General features: G+C 52.7%; 1 protein-coding gene across 7 annotated transcripts in view; it reads right to left on the bottom strand.

The window, feature by feature from the left end:
* KAZN (kazrin, periplakin interacting protein) overlaps positions 1 to 24,952 on the bottom strand; it is a 1,005,443-nt gene that overhangs the window by 138,111 nt on the left and 842,380 nt on the right. Inside the window, exon 1 of one of the 7 annotated variants that reach the window (XM_033114234.1) lies at positions 14,837 to 15,272. The exons of 5 other annotated variants lie outside the window; for them this stretch is intronic. In XM_033114234.1, coding sequence (XP_032970125.1) covers positions 14,837 to 15,044 — 208 coding nt within the window. In that variant the 5' untranslated portion in view covers positions 15,045 to 15,272. Of the gene's footprint in view, positions 1 to 14,836; positions 15,273 to 24,952 lie in introns of those variants that run through there. One more of the 7 variants, XM_033114232.1, reaches the window with a different exon arrangement.

Below are 24,952 nucleotides of genomic sequence, written 5' to 3'. Positions count from 1 at the left end.
GATTGAAAGGTTATATGCAAGGCCAGTGGGCCACTGACAGAGCAAAGCAGAGGGAGGCAGGCAGGGAGAATCCTTGGGGGAAATCAGAGGAAGGCAGGATGGGAAGAGAGGGCACAGCCCCAGGCTCCCAGCATTTCTATCCAGATCCCACGTGGCTGGCCTTGGGCTTCTTGAGGTTGACTGTTGTGTCCTTAAAACAAGCCCTCCTTTGATTTGAGCTCTCCTGGCTGGGAACACTGCAGCGGGAAGCAGGGCCCTCCCTGGGGGACAGCCTGGCTGAGCAAAGGCTCAGCCAATGCCATAGAACCAGGCATTCTGAGGCTGAGAAGGGGATCAAGCCCTAGGACTTCCGCAAGGCTACATGCTCCCTCTGACACTGGAGTTCATGCACAGCCTGTGCCCAACACGTGTACCTCCTGCTCAGCACAGTGCCCAGACCCTAACCGTATGCCAAGCTCAGTCATGGCCAAGACTCGCAGTACCTCAAGAGGCAAGAAAGTGCCCGGGGGTACATACCCTCAAGTATACACGCCCCTCCCTATGGAAAGGCACTTCCTGTACTGCCAACGCCCCAATGCGGATCCCATGTTTAATAAATGTCTTTTAATCACATGCAATCTATTTAAGATAGCTTATTAACAAAGCAGCAGCTCTACTTATTAAACACCTACTGTATACCAAGCCCTGCAGGGTGGGTTCCGTCATTCCCGTTTTCCAAGACAAGGAACCTGAGGCTCAGGAAGATGAAGTAGCATCGCCAAGAGTCCCCCCCACCCCCAGGGGTGGGTTTCCCTCAATTCCTGTATCTCTGACAAACTGCTGCCAGATGCCCACCTGAGTGGGAGAGCAGAGCCTTAGCAGATGTTGTCTCCAAACACTTCTCCCAGACAACCTCACTTTGCCCCACAGACTTCATCTCCTACTGATCATTAACCTGGTTTTATCCCACCTGGGAATCTCTCTGGTGAGCCTCAATAAAAAGGTGAAAAGCTAATACAAGGGATGTTTACTGAGCACCTACTATTTGCCAAGCAACGTGCTAGGCACTCGGCACAGATCATCTCATTGAATCTCCACAAAATCCCTACTATTGGGCCAACATCCCAATTTACAGATGAAAAACCTGAGGCTCAGAAGGAAAGTAGGAAAGATTTGCACCCAGGCAGCCTGGTGCTCTGGCCCTGAGCACTTGGTACACATTTTCCAACGTCCCCACATTCAGAATCCTGGGTCCGGGTACCTGTCTCAGTGTGGGAGCTCACGGGGCTGATACCAAATGAAATGGGGAGCCAGAACCTATGCCCTGCACAACCCCAGGCACAGAGGTAAGCCAACTGTGCCCTTTTGCTAAATTCTTACCTTCGCGGGCTGTCTACTCCCCTGCCCTGCTGGGAGAAGGCATCATCTGCCTGCTGGGTATGGATTCAGGGCATCTCTAGGGCATCCATCAGTGATTTCCAAGGAGATGGCCAAGCTCCAGATGCAGCCAGCAAATCTGACTCCTGACGGAAAGGTTGAGAGAAGCCAGATGCCATCTGGAGTGCCCAAAGCACCAGCTGCTGCTACTGACCTCAGTGTGCTCAGCTATTATCAGGGATGCAATAGGAGGCTGGCACTGGGTACAGCACAGCATGCATTTATGCCAGCCCACGAGGGAGCAGGCACACTGGGGTGGGGGTGCTCACATCAACCCCACCTGGGACCCATACTCAGGAAGCCAACACACAGATCCAGGGGTCCTCCTCCAAGCCGTCTGGGACAGGTGTGAAAAAAGAAGCATAAAGAGAGGGATGGGAGAGAAAGAAAGAAGGGATCCTGATTACTTATGACCAGGAGACTGCAGAGGAACCTGGGAGGTGGCAACTGTTTAGCTGGTCCTTGAATAAAGAGAAGGAAAGGACAGGGGAGAAAGAATGAACAATTACTAGAAGAGAAAACGGAGCTTCTCCACAGGGATCTAGAACAGGGCCTGGCCCATAGTAGGTGCTCAAGAAAATCTGCAACATAATTACCCGACAGGATTGACCTCTGAGGCTTTCCTTTGAGTCCAACATCTAGCCAGGGGTACTAACTCACACTTGCTGAAGGAGTCACTGTCACACTCTTCAGGGGACAGCTCCTAGCTTTGGTTCCTTTGGGAAACACCCCACTTTCAGCCTGTGTTGTTTCACTGGGGGCTCCCAACCTCCAACCTTTTCCAGGGAAGAGCAAATGACCTGGGCCTGGCCAATCAATGCATTCCATGCTATGGGACCAAGTAATTGGCTCAGAGCTGTCACGTGGTTAAAGTAAAATCAGTGCGAGTCAGCCCTGGGATTTCTGCTGGAAATACTGGGAATGAAGGACTCACTCTACACTGGAATCCTAGAAAGGAAAATGTTGCTTAGACTTGTTAGGGGCCGTTTCTGCCACCAGAAAAGATAGAGGCCAAAAAGATGAAAGGAGAGTTGGGAGATGACATTTGAGCCCCTGGATGCAACTCTGCCTGAAGCTAGACCTACCTCTGGTCATTTCAATTCTGGGGAGCTACTGATGTCCCTTTATAGGAGTCAGTTCCAGTTGTGTTTCTAACATTCGCAACTCAAATAGTCCTGTAACTACATGACTGTCTCGGTAGGTGGTAGAAAAGTGGTAAGTACAAACAATACGAAGATAGTTTTTCCATTAATAAAGAGTTATTGGGCACTAAACACAGACCTCTCTGAAAGTCCGATGCCCACCCACAGGGTGAATGAGAGAGTCACTGAACCCTCCTATGACCTCTGTTATCTTTAACATGTTAAAAGCCCAGGCCGGCAGGAGACCGAGAGTCCTGAGACAGAACCTGCTGTCAAGGACACCTGTGAAGTCCTCCACACCTGAGTCTCTGGCTGGAGTCTGCAGAGCTGCTCCAAGACCTCCCACGTCACAAGGGCCTAGCCCAGGGGGACAGCCACAAAGAGCTCCCCACGGGGGCTGGGACCTGTACAGAAGGGGTATGTCTGACACCTTCTTATTCTGTACTTCAGGCTCTGACAAACCACAGTTGAGGACGAGACAAGTGACACGGCAGAGTTGAATGCAATGGGGATAGCAGAGTGGTGGCAACTGGGGGCTCTAGCTGGATTCCAGCTGGACACTTAGGTTGAATCTTCCCTCTTTTACTTCCTGGCTTTATGGCCCGGGGCAAGTGTTTTAACCTCCCTGTGCCTACGTTACTTCATCTGTAAAATGGGGCTGTTAACGTACAATATATATTTGGGCTGTTTAACGAAGGCAACTCTGTAAAGCGGGGGTCCTTACCTCAGGTTCCCGTGCATGATTTTCACCTGAGTGCACACAAGTGACATCAGACCTTATAAGGACCATTTAAGGTGATGTTTGGGATGGAGGAGAAGCAAGAGTCCCTCTAAGTGCACCACTGCTCAGAACACTGGTTTGTTGTCCACCTGGCAACTAGCAAGTCTCTGAAAAGTACCCAGTGACCAGGAGGCAGGGCAGCATTCCAGAAACCAAGCTTACTGCCAGTGGACAGGACCAGCAAGTCAGCCCAGGAAGCAGAAAGCGAGGCTGGCTTGGGGACAGTGAGAGGGTGGGGCGCTGACCCAGAGGTCATCAGGGTTGGCCACGGACCGAGGCCCAGTCACCTTGGAGAGGCAGTCACACAGGGACACACGGCCTTTGGTGCCTACCCCAAGAGCCCGGCATAAAGAGGGGGAGAGTACCTGCTGCTATTTTCAAACACTCCTGCAACTAGTTGCCCAAACACATAATGAAACCTTCTCGAACCAGGTCCCAGCTAGCTGCAGTGTCCAGTTAATCAGAATCGTAATTAACTGTAGTGTTCAGTTAATCAGAATTATAATAATTAGCTACAGTGTCCAGTTAACTAAAATTTTACCATGTTTCCCTGAAAATAAGACCTAGCCAGACAACGAACTCGAATGCGTCTTTTGGAGCAAAAATTAATTTAAGACCTGGTCTTATTTTACTATAATATAAGACAGGGTCTTACATAATATATAAAATATAATGTAATATAATACCGGGTCTTATATAATATAATATAATATAATATAATATAATATAATATAATAAATTCCGGGTCTTACACTAATTTTTGCTCCACAAGACACATTAGAGCTGGTTATCCGGCTAGGTCTTATTTTCAGGGAAACACAGTAATTATTCCAGGTAACTAGAATTTTGGGCTTAGGTTTGGGTTAGGACAAAGCAGCAAACGTGAAAACACTTGTGGATGCAATAGATTATTTCCTTTAACTCAAGCTGCAGGGGAAGCACAACCTTCTGTCCTAAGGTGCTCAGGCTCAGAGTTAGGACCCAGGAGCTCTGCAGAAAGTCCAGCACCACAGAGGGAGTCGTCCAGGCGCCCGCCACCTGCCCAGTTAACCAAGGTGGGGAAGCAGAAAAGCATTTTAGGAATTTTTCCATGACAATGGAAACACACAAAGAGCTTTTGGGGTCTAATTCTCTGAAAATATCCTTCATTTTAAGCACTATGGGGGAGAGAGGGCTGTGTTTTGGGCAGGACTGTATTTTATCTGCACTTAGCAAGTATCCCTGACACTTAGCAAGGATTCTGGTCCAGGCACGTGCATGATAATTATGCAGAATACGTGCACAAAAAAGTTTCAGGAGCTCTACCACACTCAACAATGCCCGAGACTGAAACGCACACTGCACGTTTGTTATTACATACAGAGATGCAGTGACCAGGCAACAGAAAAGGCGAGGGCCAGTGTAAAACCAAATGACCTCATTATCTTACAGCATCACACCTGGAGGCCAGAGGCGGTGGGATCTGCTCAGGGAGGTAACTGACTGCACTGTCAGCTTCAAGACACAGCGGATGGCGAAGGGCCCAAGCAGGGGGGACACACTCGTGGCTAGGCAGTTTCCTTCTCCCTCACCAGCCCTAACCGTCCAGCACTTAGAGCAGAGCCTCATTTCCTCCCCTGGCCTCCAGATGTCACGCTTCCTGGGGAAGATTCCGCCACCAACGTGAAACTGTGCCCCTCTCTGCTCCTCAGTAAGCAGGTAATTGGTGGCGCGGGAGAAGCTGTCAGGCTTGTGCCGCTCTCTCTGTAAGCTCCTCCTTCAGCTCGGCCTGCAGGTGAGGTGAATGCGCGTTCACATTTTCTACATGTTTTCACTCAGGCCTATGGCTGTCTGGCCTGAAAACAAAGTCAAACGCAGAGGTGAGGGAGGAGAGAGCCCACAAGGCAGCTCCAAAGTCACACTCTCCACCTGTCCTACTCCTACCTCTATCTTTGGGCAGGTTCCAAATTCCAGCAGAGAACAGGGGTGTATTTACTGACCCCTCAGAGCCCCAACAATTACTGGTGGGGCTGCAGGTGTTCTCCAGGTGCTGCCCTGCCTGCCAGGTGAGGTCATACAAAAGCCAAAAACAGATCAGCCAGAAAGGGTTTCTCTGAAGGTCCCGAAGGGGACAGATGTGTACGCGCCCCATGGTCCCTGCCCCCGAGGAGTAGCCAGGGTAACTCAAGAAATGCTCTCTCAGGACCTGGTCTCGGCTACACCGGGCTCCAGAGGACAGGCACCCATGGCCTGGCAAGGACTAAGAACAGAGGGGAGGGAGTGAACGAGAAAGGCTTTGCGGAAGGGTTGGGGGCCCAGGACAGGAAGGAACCTGGACGTAGTACAAGGTGGAGCGGTAATACCGGTAAGGAGGAGAAGGCAAGGGGTGGGAATGCTCCGGCCGGTACATGGGACAGGGAGGAGACCCCGAGCCCCACAACAGGAGTCAGGAGAGGGGGGAGGGGTCGTCGATTGTGGTTCCCAGCACCCAACCCAGGCCAGGGCAGGTACGCACCACCTGCCAGGTGGATGAACCAGGAGCCTTGTCAGACCCGGGGAGGGTTTGGGGGGGGCATCCTCCTAATACAAGTTTTAAGGGTTCTGGACAGAAAGAGCCCCCCTCCAGAATGTAAACGCCAGGAGGGCAGGGCTGGTGTGGCTCAGTGGGTCAGAGCCAGCACCCAGTCGGGTGGGGATGAGTATTTACCCAGCGAGTGACTAAGTGAACAAATAATACAGAAGTACTCGGCTGGAATGTGAGTTGTGGGCCAGCCCGACCATCGATGTCCAGCGACATGCATGAGCCAGGAGTGAGAGCAGGGCCAGGTCAGTGTGATCAGCGAAGGTAGCAGGGGGTCTGGGGCCAGGCAGGTGACGCCTTAGCCGCTGGGACGGTGGGAGCGGAGTGCTCGTTCTACGGCCAAAGCAGCAGAGTGTGGCTGACACAGCTGAGTGGCACTAGCGTGCAGAGAGGGTGACCAAGTGTCCTGGTTGGCCTGGGACTGAGGGCTTTTCCAGGAGGTGGGACTTTCAGTGCTGAAACCAGGAAAGTTGTGGACAAACCTGGACGAGTTGGTCACCCAAGGCACAGGCCTGCCCTCATCAGAATCCTAGAAGGGACAAGATCACCGACGGCACCAACCACATTCGTGAGGTGCCTCGGAGTGTGTAAAGCACTTCCAGGTTCACAGGCTTGAGTGAAGCAGCCAGAAATCTGTGTGCCAAGTGGGGCTGGCTGACACTGTCGGTCTCATTTCAAGGAAGAGGGAAACAGGTTCAGAGGGAGTGACCTGTATAAGGAAGGTCCCACAGGGCACAAGCAGCACAGCCAGGTCTGACGCTCAGGCCTGCACCTCCCCTGCCTTCTGTACACACCAGGAAGATGGGTAGAAAGTGCTGTGTGTTGAGCACAGCTGTGGGCTGTGCTGACGTCCTCCAGGCTGACAGACACCTGGGGAAGCAGCAGAGGCCCTGTCCCCAAGAGAGGGCTTGGGAGCTCCAGGAAAAGGTGGCCATCTGGCCCTCTGCTCTTCTGAGATTCTGGCATGGGGTGAGCAGACGGCCACCACCTGGGACGCTGGGAGAGGGTGGGGGTGGGGCTGCTGCTGGCCGCTGCTCTGCCCGCCTCTCCTGTGACACCCCCATTAGGGCCACCCCTTGGGTACGGCCAGGATCCCCGAAGGCCCTTGTGAGAGGCACACGATCATCTCACAACACACTGCGCAGTCCCTGGGCAGGAAAGCGTTTTGGCAGCTCTTGGCAGTTAAGAGAACAGACCAGGGTACAAGGGGAAGTCGGAAAAGATTTGGGGGAAATAAATTTATGTGGAAAGAGCTTCCTAGAACCAACCATCTTGCTCAGTGATAGGTTTCAAGCTGTAGCTGCATCCCCGTGAGGTGGTTAAGACACACACTACGGGACAACCCCTGGTTTCAACCCCTGGGTTCAGATTCTGCAGGTCTGGGACGGGCTGAGAATTTGCATCTTTAACAAGTTCTCAGAGAGGCTGACCGGGCTGGTCTTGGCACCTCATCTTGAGAACCACTGGCCTGGCTCACGTGGTTGTGGGGCGCTGGGGTGGGGGACAAAGGCACGATGGCACTGATGGGCCACTGGAGGCCGGGAAGGGCCACGGAGAAAGAGATGGTAGGTGCCAGAAGCCTTGGACCTCAAACTTCAGAGTGGGTCAGAATCAGCTGGGGGTAGAGGAAACTGGTTTAAAATGTAGATTCCTAGGTCTGTCCCCACATATTTTCAACTGTCCAGGTCTGTTAGGGGGCCCAGGAGAGATGCCGGAGGGAGCACAGATAAGCCACTCAACGGAACACGTCTGCCATGTGCACACCATTCGGGCCAGCCACAAACGGGATGCAAGAGACGCAAGAGACGTGGGGAAGGCGGGTGGGCCCGGCAGAGGAGCCTGGAAGAGCAGGCCCCAGAGTGAGGGGATGGGGCCACGTGAAAGCATCAGGATGAACCACGGGTCAAGGGTGTGGTCTCCTCTGTCCCCTCAGCACGGAGTTCAACGAAGAAGAAATGTCTCTGGAATGCGGGTGGCGGGTGGCGGCCTGGGGCACGGAGCTGGGCATCTGAGCGCAGACAAAGCCGCCCTCGGGCTGCTTTCTCACCACTGCCCATCTTGTGAGTACACAAGACAGAGAAGCATGTGCCTCTTTCTAATAGAGTCTGAAGACTGCTGTGCCCAGGAAAGGGGGTGGGGGTGGGGATGGAGACTGGTGTAGAAAAGGAAACGAAGGGATTTAACTAGGCTGTTCACATACCTACTGTCCCCTTTGGGACACCTCTGGGAGGGAAAAGGATACTGCGAAGGCTGACGTCAGAATGCAGGGGGTAGTAAGCCAGAGGAGACGGCCTCCCTAGCTTCTTACTCTAAAATTAACCCAATCTAGGAAAGGCAAAGGGCCGAGGTCCTCCAAGTCTGGCCCGTGGAACCTCTGTATCGAAAATCACCCAGGGCACTTGATAAAAATACAGATTCCAGGGCCCCTCTCCAGACCTACAGAATCAGAATGGACAGGTAAAACCTGAGAATCTGCATAGTGGCAAGCGCCCCAGACCACTGTGACTCCCGAAGTCTGAGGCCCCCTTCAATGGGTCAGAGGGAGTTAGCGAAGAGGGTGAAGAGAGAAAACTCACCACTTTGCCAATACACCCACGTACCTTCAGTTTTTACACGGGCCCTGGAAACCACCACCCATGACAGCAGTTTGGTTCTTTCCTTGCTCTGGACCTGTTTCCTCCCCTTGTACAGGGAGTGAGTTGACATCTTCCCTGCTAAGATTTCCCCCTCGGACTCTGCATTCTAGGTTCCCAATTAGCCAGGGTCGGACCTCCCGTCAGGGGCCAGCTGGCCTCTGATTCTGGCTGGGACGGGTAGGGTACAGTCTCCTGGAGCCCAGGGAGTAGTCTTGACCCCAGAGTCCCTCATTCCCAAATTCCTCTGGCTGACTGGAAACCAGCATGCCAAAGGTGCCATGGAAAGAATCCCAGGACTCCCAGTGTGGCAGCCTCTGCCTGGCCCTGGTGGCCCTCGGGGAACCATCAGCTGACGATGGACACTGCAGCGAGAAGCCATGGTCCTGGGCAGGGAGCAGAGCGGCCTGGAACAGCCACGTACTGCAACCCGTGTAACCTCTTTAAGCCTCGACTGTGTCACCTGGAACATGGGGAGAACGTCAGGTTATCTTACAGGGCTGGGGTTAGAGCAACAGGAACACAAGCCGCAAAGTACTCAGCCCCTGGCTGGCCCTCCGTAAACGATTCTTCTTCATTAATAGGACTTTACCAAGAGGAAACACATCTCCTTCCCTAACTGGACACACAGGACTTCAAAGTGAGGAGTCGCTGGCAAGGCTGAGCCAGGAGGTGAGGGCATGAAGCACCCAGGACCTAGCGGCTGTTGTTTTTACTTCTCCCCTAGCCCCCAAAGAAGCTTCTGGATAACGAAAAGGTACTGAACACACTCAATGCCTGTGATATGGTTACAGCCCCAACTAGCTGGGAGCCTAAGGCAGCCTGCAAATCTGGGCAGCAACACCTGCAAATGGGCCACCAGGTGGTGGGTGTTCCCCGAAACAGTCCACAAAGCCCGGCACGTGGGCTGAGGACGCACTGGGAGGGTCACCACCACTGAACCCACCAACTCCCCTTCTCTATAGCCCAGGCTTAGTGACATGCCGTTCAGAGCCAGGACTCCAGTGGGCTCACCTGTCACACCCTTCTGGCTCTTAATTTCTTCCAAATTAGGGTCTGCTGTAGCACCTGTTGACCTAATGTCACTTGGCGAGGGCTCTGAGGAATTGCCACAAACAGCATCTTCTAACTGGCCTCTCTTGAAGGCATCCAAACAGCAGACGAGAGAAAGGCTGCAGGCCCCACCTGAACGCCTGGTGGCAGCCACAGGGGACACAGTGGGGGTCCTTGTGAACAGGAGGCAACCCTGACTTTTTCCCTTCCCGACAGGCACTCATCTCACACGCTCAACAAGAAATGCATTTACGGACAGTAAATTCATAAAAAGTAACTACACACACAGGCACGGATACACCTTGTAACCATGGCTTGCCACCCTCTCTGGAGTGTTTATAGTCCTCGTGACTCATGCATACATGGGATCCCCATGGCGATTGCTTTGGCTGGCTTTAATGATATGTTGGGTGTGTTTATCTGCTCAAGTCTGTGTACACGCCAATGTACCTGATTTTCCACTCTTGTCAACGAGCCGTGTTATGGATGACAGAGGCTCACTCCAAGGTCGCGTTTGCTAGTTTCCTTGAGCCAGGCGCTCAGTGGCTCTTGAGATGGTTAAAAGGGAACTAAAAACACTGCTTCCTCCAGAATGGCTGGAGGGTCCTAGCAAATCGTCCAGTCAACTCAATTGGAATGTCACAAAGAACATAAAGAGTGCATAATGACTATGGAAACTTCCTCATGACTCAGGAATGCCAAATAAACAGCTAGCAGTCCTTCAGAATCACCTGTCTCATCAAATTCCAGTATTTCAAACTTCAAAAATTTTAGAAATTTTATACACACACACACACACACACACACACACACATACACACTCATTCATTCATTCCAGTTATGTGTACTCTAGATAAATGGGAATTCCCTCTCTCATGGCATAAGTAGCATTGGGCTCCACGGGGATGAAGGAGGCTACAGATTCCTGTCCAACAGTTCTGATGTGGGTAATATGATCCCATTTTATAGATGGGCAAACTGAGGTTCGGAACATTAAATAACTTGCCTGGGAACACATAGCTAGTGAGCAGCAGAGCTGGGAAATTCGAACCAGGATGTTTGATTCCAAAGCTGGTGCCCTGTGCCCACTATGGTGTGTCCCGTGTCCTGGCAGGAGGAAGGTTCTGCCCATCTCCCTGGGCACTCGCACGAGGTGGAGGGTGCTGGGCCTCAGGGGACCTCTTGAGGGAAACTAATCTGAATTTTTTTCAAGAGCAGTGACTTTCATTCCTCACTGTCCAGGACAGCCGAACCCTCAATTGTCCCTGCCACACCCCATTACCCAAGATAGCTCACACTAAACCCCCGTAGTCCCAGTGGGTGTCTTTCAAAGAGCACCCCAATTTCAAGGGGAGATTTAATCTCAACTCTAACCCAGCAGAAATCCTTTTCAGAAGGGATAACACAAAGCTGACCCTACCACCGAAACTGCTAAAGGCACAAAGATAAGCAAATGCTTGAGTTGCTCAAAACAAGGAATGTCAAGGAGAGGACAAACCTTTTAAGATGAAAATTTAAAGAAAAAACAGACTGGAAACCCAACGTAGGTCTACTTTCTTAGGCTCCGTACAAGGTCTTTCCACACTGCGGTAAGGTCTACAGCCTGGGACCAAGTCCCGGCTGTGATACCTACTAGCTGTGTGATCTCCGGGGAAGTTACTAAATATTCCTGAGCATCAGTTTCCCCATCGGTGGATGGGATTAGCAATTGCACCTTCCCCGGGGGATGTCAGCCGACTGATTAAGTCAAAGCTTGGTTTAGGTTAGCTCCATGCCTGAGGGACAATGCCGGGAGCTGATACACAGATAAACAGGGCCTGCTCCCCTTGTGAGCTTTAAGTGAGGGGAAGGAAAGAGAAGATAAGAACTAATGAAAAAAGGAGAGAGAGAGAGAGAGAGAGAGAGAGAGAGAGAGAGAGAGAGAGAGAGAGAGAGTCACAGTGGCTCCAGGGTCCTGTGGCATTTTAAGCTGGGGGTTAAGAGGAGAGTCAAATGAGGCGGTGGCATCTGAACTAGGCCTGGAAGTGTGCGTGGGCTTTGGATGCGAACAGATAAAGTGCCCAGTCTGCAAAGATACTACTTTACCAAGAACTTTGAAACAATGACTTGGTTCCTTTAGCTGATGGGTAGCACCCCTCTTGCTTTAGGGACTCAGCACCCACGTACCTCGCTCCCTTCTCAAGCTCACTCTCTCTCTGACAACGGACCTAACTACCGAATAGCACCCGCTCCCATCACGCTAACCTCTCACCGGGCCTTATTCTTCTGCATAGCACTTACTGTCCCCTGACACACCCCACGTGTATTTGCCCACTGGAAATCTCCCACAGAATATAAGCTCCATGGATACAGGGGCTGTAGCTGTCTTGTTTGCTCTACCCCTGGCAGCTACAACACTGCCTGGCAGGAGTAAATGCTCAAGAAATGCAACTGAATGAATGGACAACCAAAGATGGAACAATTTACGTTCTCAGCCCAAGACACCCCCCAGGGAGCACCTGGTTCATTCTGCTGGGGCTCTGGGATGATCTGTCCTCAGACGGGGTTATTCCCATGGCACCAAGAGGAAAACTGAGTTACCCAGCAGCTCGGCAGAACCAGGTCCAGATGGAACAAGTACCTACTCTCTACATCTCCTGGTCTGGTCCCTCGTCTGTGCACAAAGAACAATAACCTCCCGTGGAAGTGGCCCCATCCTAGAGGCCAGAGCTGTCACCAGCACAGGGCCAGCCTGTCAGCGTGCTGATCTCAGGATGACACCCCCCATGAGCGACGTCGAGGTGTCCAGTCTTCTATCCCGCCAAGCAAGCGTCCCCTCTCCTTTTCCCCTCCCCCACACTGGACTCCCTCATCCAACAGGGAGTTAACTGATGTCACATTCAGCTGGGGACCAAGGTGCTGAGACCCTGGGGCGAGTCACCTCACCACCTAGCCAAAAAGCTGATTTCAGCAGTAATTACAGCTTGTGGTTCTACGCCAGAAGAGTTTCCATTTATCTCTCTGAGGAAATCCCCTTGGAGCAGCCAGTGGCTCGAGAACCCATGTCCATGGCAGGCTGTTCTCAATGCCTGGACGCCATGGACGTGCGCAGAAACTGCACTTAGGTTTTAAGAACCAGAGACCAGAAGAAGGTGAAGGGTGGTGGGGGAGAGAGAACTCAAAACTTTCTGGTTTAACTGCTGGCTTGATCCTGTTTCAGGCCAGGGATGCCATCTGTAAATCAGGAAAGAAGATCTTTACTGCCTCTGCCCTGAACGGAGACCTTGAGGGCCACGGGGAGTAACAACCACCCCCAGACCTCAGAGACAGATGTTCTCAGCTTAACCATGTCATTAGGATATTGTTATTATGAACACACATGGAGTCTATACACACACACGGTAAACACACATATCTCCACCCAGCCATCTTCCATGCGTTTACATAATAACAACCTCCACTGGCACAAAAGTCAGCCTGGATCACTCGAGTATTTTACCAACAAGACAGAAGTCATCTTGACACAGGTCAGGAGGGTGGAGATGGAGCAGATGGCATCACATCCTAATGGGAAACTGAGTCAAGGGGGGCACTGATAGGTGCCCCACGAGTGGAGCTGACGACTAAAATTCATTAAGCATCAATCATGAGCTAGGCAAGGCTTCGCAGACACCGGCTTTTGAATGATCCAAATATTAATTGACACTATTATCTGTATAAACTGAGTCTCAAAAAGATCAAGCAACTTGCCCAAGTTCTCCTATTTGCTTATTCTTTGCACTGTGTTACACCCAGCTGTCTTGGCCTTGAACCGTTCCGTGCAGCTGGGGAAGAGTTGGGACTGTTTCCTACAGCTGGCTCAGCCCCAAGGCCAAGGGTCCAGGGACTCAGGCTCCTTTCAGGGCTCAGCGCCCCTCTGCTAGACCCTTGGCGACCCAAGACCTCAGTTGCTCCAGGACACCAGCAGCTCCGCTAATCAGAGACAGCTGGTTGGCAGTCCCAGCTCCTGTGGCTAGAACTATAAACCCCTCAAGATTCCATTCTCTAGGGAGACCAACAGACGTAGGCAGCCTGGAATAAGGGAGGGGGCTTGCGGTTGTTGCCTTTTTTCTCATAGGAAAAAAGTAACCATTAGGTAAATAAGCCGGGTGTTTCCCAGCTGGTATGCTTGCTGCCTGGGCGAGGCATTCTGGTGTCACTCGAGAGACAAAATTTGAACTCCCAGCACCAAGGTTTAGGGCTGTGAAACTTAAGTCAATTAACCTCTGGCTTTTTCTGTCCTCACCTTCATGGAGATAAGAGAGCCTCACTCCCAGGGTTGTAATAAGATTTAAGGAGACACCGCATGTAAATTACTGGAACACAATAGGTGTTCAAGAACTAATGAATAATTGTGTTGTCCACTCCTCTACCCCCGATTTTTCCTGGGAAAGGTATTCAAACTTCAAACTGCTGATGACAGACCCTTCTCGGAAGCTCCTGTCTTCCAGCATTCCACATAAATTTCTTCCTACACTAGAGTCAAAGAGATCCAGGGTTACTGTGCCCCGCCCCCATGACCTAACTTGCGCGGGGGTAGCGGGTGGGGTCATTGGGGGACCAGCTGAGAACCGAACAGAATGGAATGGGCGCACCCACTCGAGATATCTTAACACTAAAACGTTCTTCGCTTCGGGCGGATTACCTAGCGATACACAATTAGACCACTGCATTTGTCTATACCTCTGCAATTTCTCTTTCTGCATTAGTCGTTCAAGTGTATGCGAAATCTCTTAGAAAATACGAGTCACTACTTTCTCTCCAAGGGGCGGCGGTAAAGAAGGGGCTCTCCTGGCATTTTATGGAGCTACTAGGCGTGTTACAGGTGCGGTCACAGGGGGACCCTCCCTACTTGGCATGGGCTGGCCCCTTTCCCACGCTGCCTAGAACAGGCGCTAGGTCTCGCCCAGAGCTGGGTCTCCAGGCGTCTGGGGACCGCAGCGCTCCTGCAGGCGTAGCCTTGACCTCCCTTTGCAGCCCTCGGGAGGGGGAAGGGAAGGTGGCTCGGCGGGAAAGCCGTGGAGCCCGGGGATCCAGGCCCCCACGCTGAAGAACAAACTCCACGTCCCGCGCGTCTCCCCTGCACTCCGCCCGACGCTCCCGGCTTCGCGCACCGCGAGAACTTTAGCACCAGCGGCTTCCCGATCCCGGCCCGGAGCGCCCCCGCGCGCCCGGCCCCGGCGGCTCCCCAGGCCTGCGGCCGCACCGCTCTCCCTGCCCGGCGCGCACCTACCCAGCTGGCTGCAGTCGCCATCCGCTCGAACGAAGGGCGCTCCGGCGCGGGGCCGACTGCCGGGCCCCGCCGCGTCCGCACACCGCTCGCAGGCTGCGGGTCCCAGAGGTCGCGCCGGCCCGGCCCCCGCCCCGCTGAAAGGCGCCGGCTCGTCCTGCGCCGCGAGCTGGCGGACGCGCTCCCAGGTGCCCGAGTCGGCCGCCCGCATGCCGCGTGCCCGGGGGGCGCTGCCCGAGGCGGCGCTGGCGGCTCGGACCGCGGGCGCTGGGCTCACAGCCCCCGGGGCCGCCGCCGCATCGGAGCGCAGCCAGGCTACGCCCCGGACTCTCGCCCGGCCGCCTGCGCGCGCCGGACCAGGGCTCTCCGTCCGGCCGGACGCCGGGCGGTGCGCGGCCGCCGCACGCGAGGAATTCGGCGGCGGAGCCTCACGTGGGAACGACTCTCACTCCCGCGGCTCCTCCTCCCGCTCCTTCCGGACTACAGAGGGCCGGCCGCTCGCCCCGCCCCGGCCCCGCCCCGGCCCCGCCCGCGCCCCGCCCCGGCCCCGCCTCCCGGCCCCCTGGCAGCGCCTAGACTCGCCCGAACGCCTCGGGGAGCGAGCGCTGAGTGGGTCCATTGTGCGCCGGGCCCTGGCCACTCGGTGCATCCCCAACATGGTCATTCCTGGAGAAACTGAGGGTCAGAAAGATGGCCAGTGTCACAGGGGTCGGAAGTGACAGGTCTTGGAAAGCCCCAAGTGAGTGCATGGAGGGATGGCTGGCACCCCAGTTTGCTTATCTATCTCCACCCTTCTGACAACGCTTGTGACAACCTGGTTGAAGAGCTGAAGTCCCAGTAACTGGCTGGGAGAGGGCAGAAAGAGTGGGCAGGCAAAAGGGTGAGAGCCACACACCTGTACTGTGTAAACAGTCATTCTTTAAGTGAATATAATGCTGAGGGCATTCACTTTGCAAGTGAGGGAGAAAGCTGACATGGCCCATACCCATGAGGAGGCTGTCATCTGGTGTGTGTGGGGGGATTGTGTCTGCACTTCACTTCCTCGAGCCTCAGTTTCCCCATCTATAAAATGGGGCAACAGTAATTATGATCTCCCCTCTAAGGCAGCCATGTGGCAGAAGAGGTGATTCCCAGGGTATCACCTCTTGGGAGTGGGTGGAGGTCAATGACTAGGCCCGCCAAGCCCTGTAGGAGGTGGCACCTTGGAGGGTCTGCAAATCGGAACCCACTCACTGGAGTGGATGCTTCAGTGGCTGGCAGTTTTCACTCGCTGTCAAGTGAGTTGCATCTCTGAACCCCCTTTGATCTGGGGATTATGGTGATGTTTAGAAGGACTAATTATCTCCCCACAGCCCCAGAAGGCAGGTCTGGTTCCCCTCCACCCCCATTGTACACTCGGGGAGCCAAGTCTGCATGGCCAGGTGAGGAGGCACACACTCTTTGTGGCACCCCCAGCTTTCCCTTCCAGGTAGCATGCACCCCACCCTTCCCAGGCCTGGTTCGGTAACCTCTGGCTCCCGCTGGCCCAGGCTGGAGCTCTGGGAATTTCTAGGTCACTGGCATATGGCTCTCCAACAAGCTGTGGGAACTGAATTACTTTCCCCACCAGGTCTCTAAAGCCTTTCACTTTGTCACTTAACTGTCTGTGGGTAAGGAGCCCGGCCTGTCAGCAAGCTCTGTGGTCTGGCCACCATCCATCATGGCCTTCCCAGCTTCCACCCCCACATTTTCCTTACCCTCCCAATGACTGGGAAACTAGCCCAGCTGTGGAGGTCCACAGGGCTGCCTCAAACTCCCTTTCCCTCTCTCACTGGAACCGGACTACTCAGTGGAGGGCTGACCAGGTCACCAAATGCTGACGGTGCTCCCAGCTGGGGAAGAAAACTCTCCATAGGGTTAAACACCCACACGACTCTGGGGGAAGGAAACTGATCCCACAGAAAGTGAGAGGAGACACAGAATCCCCAAGTCCCCTGCCTCTGCTGGGATAACAGGCAGAACAGAACAAAAGAAAGATTGCTCTGAGCCCTGGTGGGTGGAGAAGCTGGGATTGCCCTTGCATTCTGGAGCCGTCTGGTTCAGGAGTCTGTTTCTATGTCTTCAGGGACCCAACCGGGGACATGAATGAGTGAGGTAGGCTGTGCGGGGACCGCTGTGGTTTGTTTCGTAAGAGCATTTAGGCTGTGTTCTTTTGACTTAGACATCCTTTGCATATTAAATGTGTCGGAAGGCTCTTCAGTTCCACAAAGAAACACACTCTTTTCCATATGTCTTGGAATACATGGAGCTCTTGGTTGACCTTCTATTTTCTCACTTTTGATAGATACATGTACTTTCCTCCTAACTTCATGCCAAGAACACAGCAGCACTGGCATGGAGATGTACACTTGTCACTTGGATGCTGTGTCAGGGAGACTTTAGGGAGTGGTGGGGCCTGTGGCAAACAAGACGCCACCAGCCCCTGTAGAGGGAGGCAGTAGACTGTTGTCATGCAGACATGCGGCTCTAGTGTTACCCGAGGTTCTCTTCTATGTTTTTAGAGCTACTGGGAATATGAATTTTTAAGTGAAATCTAAGTTTCAAATATTGGCAGCTGTTTAAAACTTAAGAAGAAAGAGGGCAGGAAAAAGGAGAGGGAGGAGGAAGAACAGCAAAGTAAATATGTGTAGAAGTTTCTATCTAGCCCACTGGCCACCGGTGCTAATTTCACTGCTACCCTTGTTGGTCCCTGCTGCAACCTCTCAGAAATCTGCACACGCTTTCTAGTACTTGCGTTTCAACAATCCAAGCCCAAGCCGTTTCTCATGCCCACAGCCCCGGTGAATTTCTACGGCTCTGCTTACTCAGCAAAGAGTGGCCTGGCTGTGTTATTATAGCCCTACACTCAGGACCAGGAGATCGTCAAGCAGTTGGGCCCATCTTCCCTAGCTTTCTGGGGGCTCTCAGACTGCCCAGGCCTCCCCCAGTCAGCTTCAGCCTCTCCATCTCTCTGCTCACAACTCTGCTCGCAGGCAAAGCTCTGGGAGCAGCGGCAGCCTGCAGCCTTCCAGAAAACCATCTGCCTTGGGGGTGTTGGGTGGGGGGAGGAGGTATTTCTTCCTTGAGGTATGTTTCTGATTATGAGGACACTATGGGCCCAGGAGACGTTTCTGTTCGGTTTTATAACAGGAGATCCAGGAGTCAGGAAGTGACAACCCATTTTCTGCCCGGGCACCTTGGCAGGCCCCTCCAGGAAGGATAACACGGGGTGGGTTTTATTGGAGACCCCAAGACCGGGCCAGCTTCTGAGCGTGCAACCTTCCCAGAAGGGCCCTGTGCTTGGAGGTAATGCTCTGCTGTCATTGCCTTGAAATTCTTAATTATTTTGGAACTCAGGGCCTCGCACATTCATTCTGCGTTGGGATCTGCAAATTATGTAGCCGGTCCTACTCCCGGATGATTTCCCCAGCCTCCCTGGGGGATGCTGGGACTCGATGCTGGAGACAGCTGGGCCTGAGACTTGGCTCACTCTGTCCTCCAAGCCTCTGCAAGGCAGCAGGAAGGGAGGGTTTGGGGGTGGGGAAAGGCTGCAGGAACTGTTCCCATCCAGTCCTCTGGACACCTCAGTAAGGAGCAGAGGCTTAGTGGGAATTTGGGGGGGAAGGAGGGAAAATGGGTGGTCCAGACAAAGGGTGGGGAGGCTGCTCGGGTTCTGAGCCCCGAGGTGAGTCAATGTCTCCCTGACAATGACCCTGACCTCAGGCTGACAGGGTGCCACCAAAGAAAACACAAAGGAGTCTGTGGACAGGGACACCGGGGGTCAGTGCAGTTACCATTCACAGTGTCCCCTCATTCCTAAGGGAACTTCCTTTAGATTGCAGGAGAAAATGACAAGAAGTATTTGGCTTAAGGAACAAAACCCAGAAACATTGCATTATAGGGCCCTACTATGTTTGGTATCTACTTGCAGATGAATGTTTGAGCCCACTGGAATTTTTCAGGTATTTGTTTTTTCCTTGGCTGTGGTTTTAGTATTTGTAGAAGAAGTTTTACCGAGATCTTTCAGCCAACATTGTTGTACTCTCTTCAAACACCTGGAGTGAAGAGAAGGCAGCAGCTCTGGGTTCCTAGGAATACACACAGTTTCGTGGAATACCCTTGTGAACTCCTGGCAACAATTCCCGGCAGTCTGGAGACCTCAACAGCAATGCCAGGTCCCCCCCCAGCTGGGACAGGGCCTTTCTGTCAATGCATCCGGGCGCCCTCACCGGCGAAAGCAAAATGAAGGGCTGGGTCAGTGGGGGTGAGGAGGCCTTTCCCAGCTATGTCCACTATGGTTGGGTCAGTCTTTTCCATCCTTCTCCTGGTTGTTGTATGGGTATATGTTGTGTGTGTTGCTAATAGTGACAGCAAGTGTATTAGTTTCCTATTGCGGTGTATCAAATCACCCTCAAACTCAGGGGCTTAAAACCAACAGCATTCATTATCTCTCAGTGTCTGTGGGTCAGGAATCCGGGGTGGCTGGTTAGGCTGTAGTCAAGGTGTCAGCCAGAGCACAGTCAACTCAAGGCTCAAACCAGGGAGGGTCTACTCCCCAGCTCACGCCCGTGGCTCTTGGGAAGATTCAGTTCCTCGTGGGGTGTTGCACTGAGAACCTCAGCTGCTCACAGGCTGTTGGAGGCTGCCCTCAGTTCCTTGCCATAGAGCTATAGCGCTACGCACAGAATGGCAGCTTGCTTCCCCCAGAGCGCTCTGAGAAGGAGCCAGACACGGTGTGCACAGATGCAAGCCACTGTCTCTTTGTAACCTATCTCATCTTTCACCCATTCTGTTCCTTACAAGTGAGTCACTAGGTCCGGCCCACATGTGGTGGGAGAGATTATAAGAAGGTGTGAATACCAGGAGGTGGAGATTACTGAGGGCCAGGTGGAGGCTGCCTGTCCCAGGAGGCTGGGGACACATTCCATGGAGGCAGAGGGACCAGGGCTCAAATCTTGGCTCTGACACTCACTAGTATATGATCTTGGACAAACGATTTCGGCCCCCAGGGGCTCTTCATCTGTAAAATGCAGATGATGAAGGCTACCGGCTCATACGGTTGTGGTGGCAGGTTTCAATGACAAGAGGCAATGTGTAGAGCTCTGAATGGTGCCTGGCACAGGGTAAACCCTCAGAAAAAGGCTTGAGGGACACTTCTGGAGGAGGCCTGAGTGATAGGCCCATGGCTTCTCAGCCGGACAAGTACTTCCTGCTATCCACATGAATGTCTGCGGCCTTCAGTCCATCCCTGGGGTCACCAAAGTTCTTGGAAGTTCTTTGGCAGGCCCTGGAATGACTTTGTGGCTGAGGCCACCAGCGGGGGTGGTGCTGATCTTCCCTTGGCCATCGCAGTGGGATTCTGGGGCACAGGTGCAGTGGGGAGGATTAGACCGGGATTTTCCTCCAAACGCGCACTTATGAGTATACCTTTGCCCTGGGGGGCAGAGGATTTTATCCAAGGTCCATCCTGCCATCTGTCTTGGCAAGGCCTTCCTGGCTGGAGACTTTTGTGTGCCTGTCACAGGCTCACCGGTACTCTGGTGAAGATCCTGGCTAAGACGCCGACCCCCTCTGGGGGCTTCCAGAGGACCTGCCCTGGAGGCAGAGGCTTAGCCGAGCCCAGCATTGAAGCGTTTTCACAGAGTGCAGCTGGCCTCCAAGACCTGCCTGTCAGACTGTCTTGGGTCCCAAGGTAGATTCACAATTGCAACAAAGCAAAAAAGTCCTTCCTTATCCAGGGGCGGCATCTCTCCTGTCTCCTTTAAACCCCTATCTGGGGAGTTCATGTCAAGCAGGGAGTTCATGTCAAGCAGGAAGTTAAAATGTTGCAGCTCATTCAGAATAAAAACAGTAACATCAAAAATACTATCACTTATAATAATACTGGCAAACATTTACATAGTATTTACTATATTGATTTACACATTCATTTAATCCAACAACCTTGAGCGGTACATGTCCTTTTATTATCACCTGCATTTTACAGATGAGGAAACAGACACAGAGAAGTCAAGTCACTGACCCAAAGGCTCTCAGCCAGTGCATGATGCAGGCAGGACCCAAGCTTGTGTAGTCTGGCTGCAGAGTCCATGCTAATAACCCTGAAGCTACCTTGGCAGCAGGTGTCATTGACCTAGCACTCCCCTTGCCCCAGGGACTGTCCTTTCTGGCTCATTCAATCCTCCAAACCACCCTATCCCCATGTCCCAGATGAGAAAACTGGGGTTTAGGGAGCCAAGGGGCTTACCCAAGATGATGTGGCTGATAAAGTAGGGTTGGGAGTCTAACACTCAGAAGGGACGGGAAATGCCTCACCTCGGGGTTACAAGAATGTCTGCCTGTGGGCAGAGTGGAATAAGCCAATCCGTTTTTCATTATTTTCTAAAGACCGGACTCAGAGAAACTGCAGGGGGCAGCTGGGGAGGATGGGTCCTCTGCTGCCCCCAGTGGCCACTGATGGTACTTCACCTTCCCCTGGGATCCTTTAACCCTGGGTTGGTGGCTTCTGGGGTCCTTTAACCCTGGGTTGGTGGCTTCTCGGAATGGGGCCTCTATGCCCACCACTGCAATTTTGAGACCCTGTGTTTTCACTTCCTATATGAGATGGAAGAGACACAGAAGTCCATGGGCCAGTGAACATCCAAGATAAGAATAACAGTTACTATTTACTGAGTACTTCTACCTCCGTGATAGGTACCCTGCTAGGTACCTGTTACTTAAATGTTATCATTTGATTCATCAATGCACAGAGATGGAGCCATCATCCTTAAGAGTTATTAGTAATATTGGGTAGAGCACTTTCCGCATATTGCTCATTTTAACCCCCACGACACAAGTACTATCACCGTCTTCACTTTATCAATGAGGAAACAAGCCGAGGGTTAGTAGGGTTGCCTGATAGTACACAGTGGTGCCAGGATTCAGATGCAGGCACTTCTGGCTCCAGAGCCTATTCTCTTAATTATTAGGCCATTGCTGTTTATCATGATAACAATTAGTATTATAATGTGTTTGCGGCTGATGAAACCGAGGCTTGGAGAGGTAAAACGATTCGTCTAAGATCACACAGCTGGTAAGTTTAGACGCAGTACTTCCTGTCAGACTTCATTTATTCATTCCTTGATTCAACAAATACTGATGTATGCACCAACCAGGTGCGAGGCACTGTACTGGGCTTCGGAGGCGAACCAGTGTGCAGTCTTTGTGCCAGCATGGGAGACAAAGAGGGCCCAAGGCAGGCCCCTGGGAAATACTGGCAGTTTCTGCAAAGGAGAAACTATTTCCAGCACTCTCCCATGCCTCCCTGCTGGCCCCTTGCCACCCTCACCCCAGGACCAGGAAGGGTCTCGATTCCTCACTCCCCTCTCCCAACCTCATCTCCACTGTCATTACCTACAGGATGGTCTGTGGCATGGAGTTCTACACTTTTTCCTGCAACTGCCCTTTACTTACTAGTGAAGTTGGGCAAGTCAGGCCACCTTCCTGGGGCCTCAGTTTCCCCACCTGTGAAATGGGCGTAAAGAATACTTGCCTATCTCCGCAAGATTGTTCTGTGAGGAACACAGGACACCATAGGTAGGAAAGCCCATGTAACTGCCGAGGGCCAGACAGCCAGACAAGCTGGCAACGGTGCCTGTTCAGTAATGGAAAGCCATTTGCTTATTTGCCTGTTCATTTCACTGGGTCAGTTTACACTCGGCCTCTGCTGTAAGTCCACTTTTGTCCCCGATCCTGTGGGGAGAGGCAACAGGACCCCAGTGTGTAGGAAGCGCACAGTTCACCCGGATGTTAAGATGAGCAAGGGGAACTGCTGTCAGATATGTCACTTTGATTATACTCTCCATGCCATAGATGCCTTATTGTTGGGACTGTAGGGAGATGCTCCCACTCACCTCCCCAAGGAAACAACATAATCCCAAAGACCAGGCTTGTGCCCTGCTTCAAGATTCTTGCATGCAGGGTGAGTGTTAAGGCCCAGCGATGCTGGCTGGCTTGTCCCTTCAAGGCTTAAAGTGCCCCTCTCTCCTAGAGCAACTCAGCTCCCAGTGGGTACAAGCAAGTTGGAACCATGGGGCCAAAACCCTGTGCAAGGGCCTGGGCTTTTCATATGAAGACGCCTGAGCGACCTGCAAATAGTAAGTAGGCACCTCAACACTGAGATGGGGTTTCATTATTCAAAGATAAAGCTGGCTTCTCCTGCTGAGAAAAAGAAGCCCAGAGAGGCTCAGACACTTGCCCAGGGCACACAGCAAATCAGGGGCCCAGACTGACTTCCCTCAGCCCTAGAGCAGTGGTTCTCAAAGTGTGGCCCGCCTCAGCATCATCTCGGTTCATTTCTGAGAAATGTAAATTCTCTGCCCCACCCCTAATCTCCTGAGTCGGAAACGCAGGGGGTGGGTGTGACAGTCTGTTGTAACATCCCTCAAGGTACCCCTGATGCTGACAAAGTTGAGGGCCACTGAAGGGCTGCTAAGTCTTCATGCCCTTCTGCGTAGGAGAAAAGAGGCAGTGGAGCATAGCAAGGTCATTTTCTCAGTGGCCGTGGTGTCATAGTTACATAACCGCCCCTCCCCCACCACGATGGCTTTCTGCACCCAGAGTCCAAGCTCTGGGGCCCTCCCTTGTCAGGAGGCCACCTGCTTGGGCTCCAGGAGGCCTGTCTGCACATGCCCACGGCGGCTTTCCTGTAATTACGGGCTTTACCTGCCTGCCCGCCCACCAGAACTTGGCTCGTCAGCCAGAGGGACTCTGGCTTCTCCAACTTTGAAGACAGAGCCTGCAGGCCTCCATTACACCACAGAAACAGACAAGGGGGTTCCGTGACTGCAAGGCCCCCAGCAAACAGACCTGACTTGGGCCCCAGCTGTCTCAGTGTGGGCCAAGCCTGAGGAAGAATGCAGAATGTTCTGTACTGTACATGCACATCAGGAAGTAACCCAAAGCCCCGGTCTTCTGTTCTCAGGGCAGAAGTCTGCAACGGCGCCTAGTCCCAGCGGGACTAATTAGAATTTGTTCTAAATCCTTCTTTTCTCAGAACTGTCCTTTAAATATATTTGGAACTGGTTTTAGGAGGCAGATTTGTCAAACAGATACGTAGGAAGGACTGGCACCTTCCCCCTGAAGTTTCCCATTACAACAAACGAGCAAAAATGTGTTTTGCTAAATAGGAAAGAAGCACTTTCTTGGTTTTCAAGACCTGAACTTTGAAAGTGGATTGTTTCTCCCAAATCAGGGGCTCCATGGAGGGACACCCAGAGATTTCTGGGGTGAAGGACAGCCCCATGAGCTGCTGGGTGGGCCTCACCTTACCCGCCCTGTAAATTCAAAGCAGGGATGGGTCTTACACTGATAGATGCCCATGGTGCCAGGCACACAGCAAGTACAGAGTCCAATGTGTGGATCGATAGCAAGGTCCTGAGTTCTGTCTCAGGGCTGCCCTGCCGACCTGCGCTAAACTTAGGAAGCCCATTCCCATTGCTCCTGAGAAAAGTGTCCCAGGTCTTAATCAATAACAGTAGCTACTATTTACTGCGGGTCCAGGGGTATGGCAGGCCCTCTGGCGGCATCGTCTGGTTCAGTCACTCAACTGCCCTGTGAGAGAGGAGGGTACTGCTGTTATACCCATTTTAAGCAGGGTAAACTGAGGGTAAGAGAAGGGAGCAGCAGTTGCAAACTGGTGGCCCTAGACCCAAACGTGGTTTGTGAATATATTTGCTTGTCCTAGCACTCTATGGACAAACGTTTAAAAACCTAGTTGCCAACATTTTAAAATTAGGATCATTTATACCAAAAAATTCAGATATTTACCTTTATTTTGGAAACATCAGGAGGTCTGGTAATAGTGACCCTCCATTCCATCCCACACGGTAACAGTGCGTCACCCACCCCGACCCCTGTTGTCCCCGCTGTTCCCTATTGCCTTACTCCTGCCCCCCTCACTCACGTAAGTGACCCACCTGGGGGCTCCAGATAGAGTTCGCCACCACTGGTCTTAGGCCACAGTTAGTGACAAGCAAAGTCAGTGCTTGTCCTGGGTCCATCTGTCTGTCTGTCTGTCTCTCTTGTACACCTCACCAGAGCCCACTCCCAGGAGATCCAAAT

This window comes from Rhinolophus ferrumequinum, chromosome 9 (assembly GCF_004115265.2).
Source record: "Rhinolophus ferrumequinum isolate MPI-CBG mRhiFer1 chromosome 9, mRhiFer1_v1.p, whole genome shotgun sequence".
In the NCBI taxonomy this organism is placed as follows: domain Eukaryota; kingdom Metazoa; phylum Chordata; class Mammalia; order Chiroptera; family Rhinolophidae; genus Rhinolophus; species Rhinolophus ferrumequinum.
Note: the sequence above shows the minus strand (reverse complement) of the source record. Positions and strands in the feature narration are given on the sequence as shown.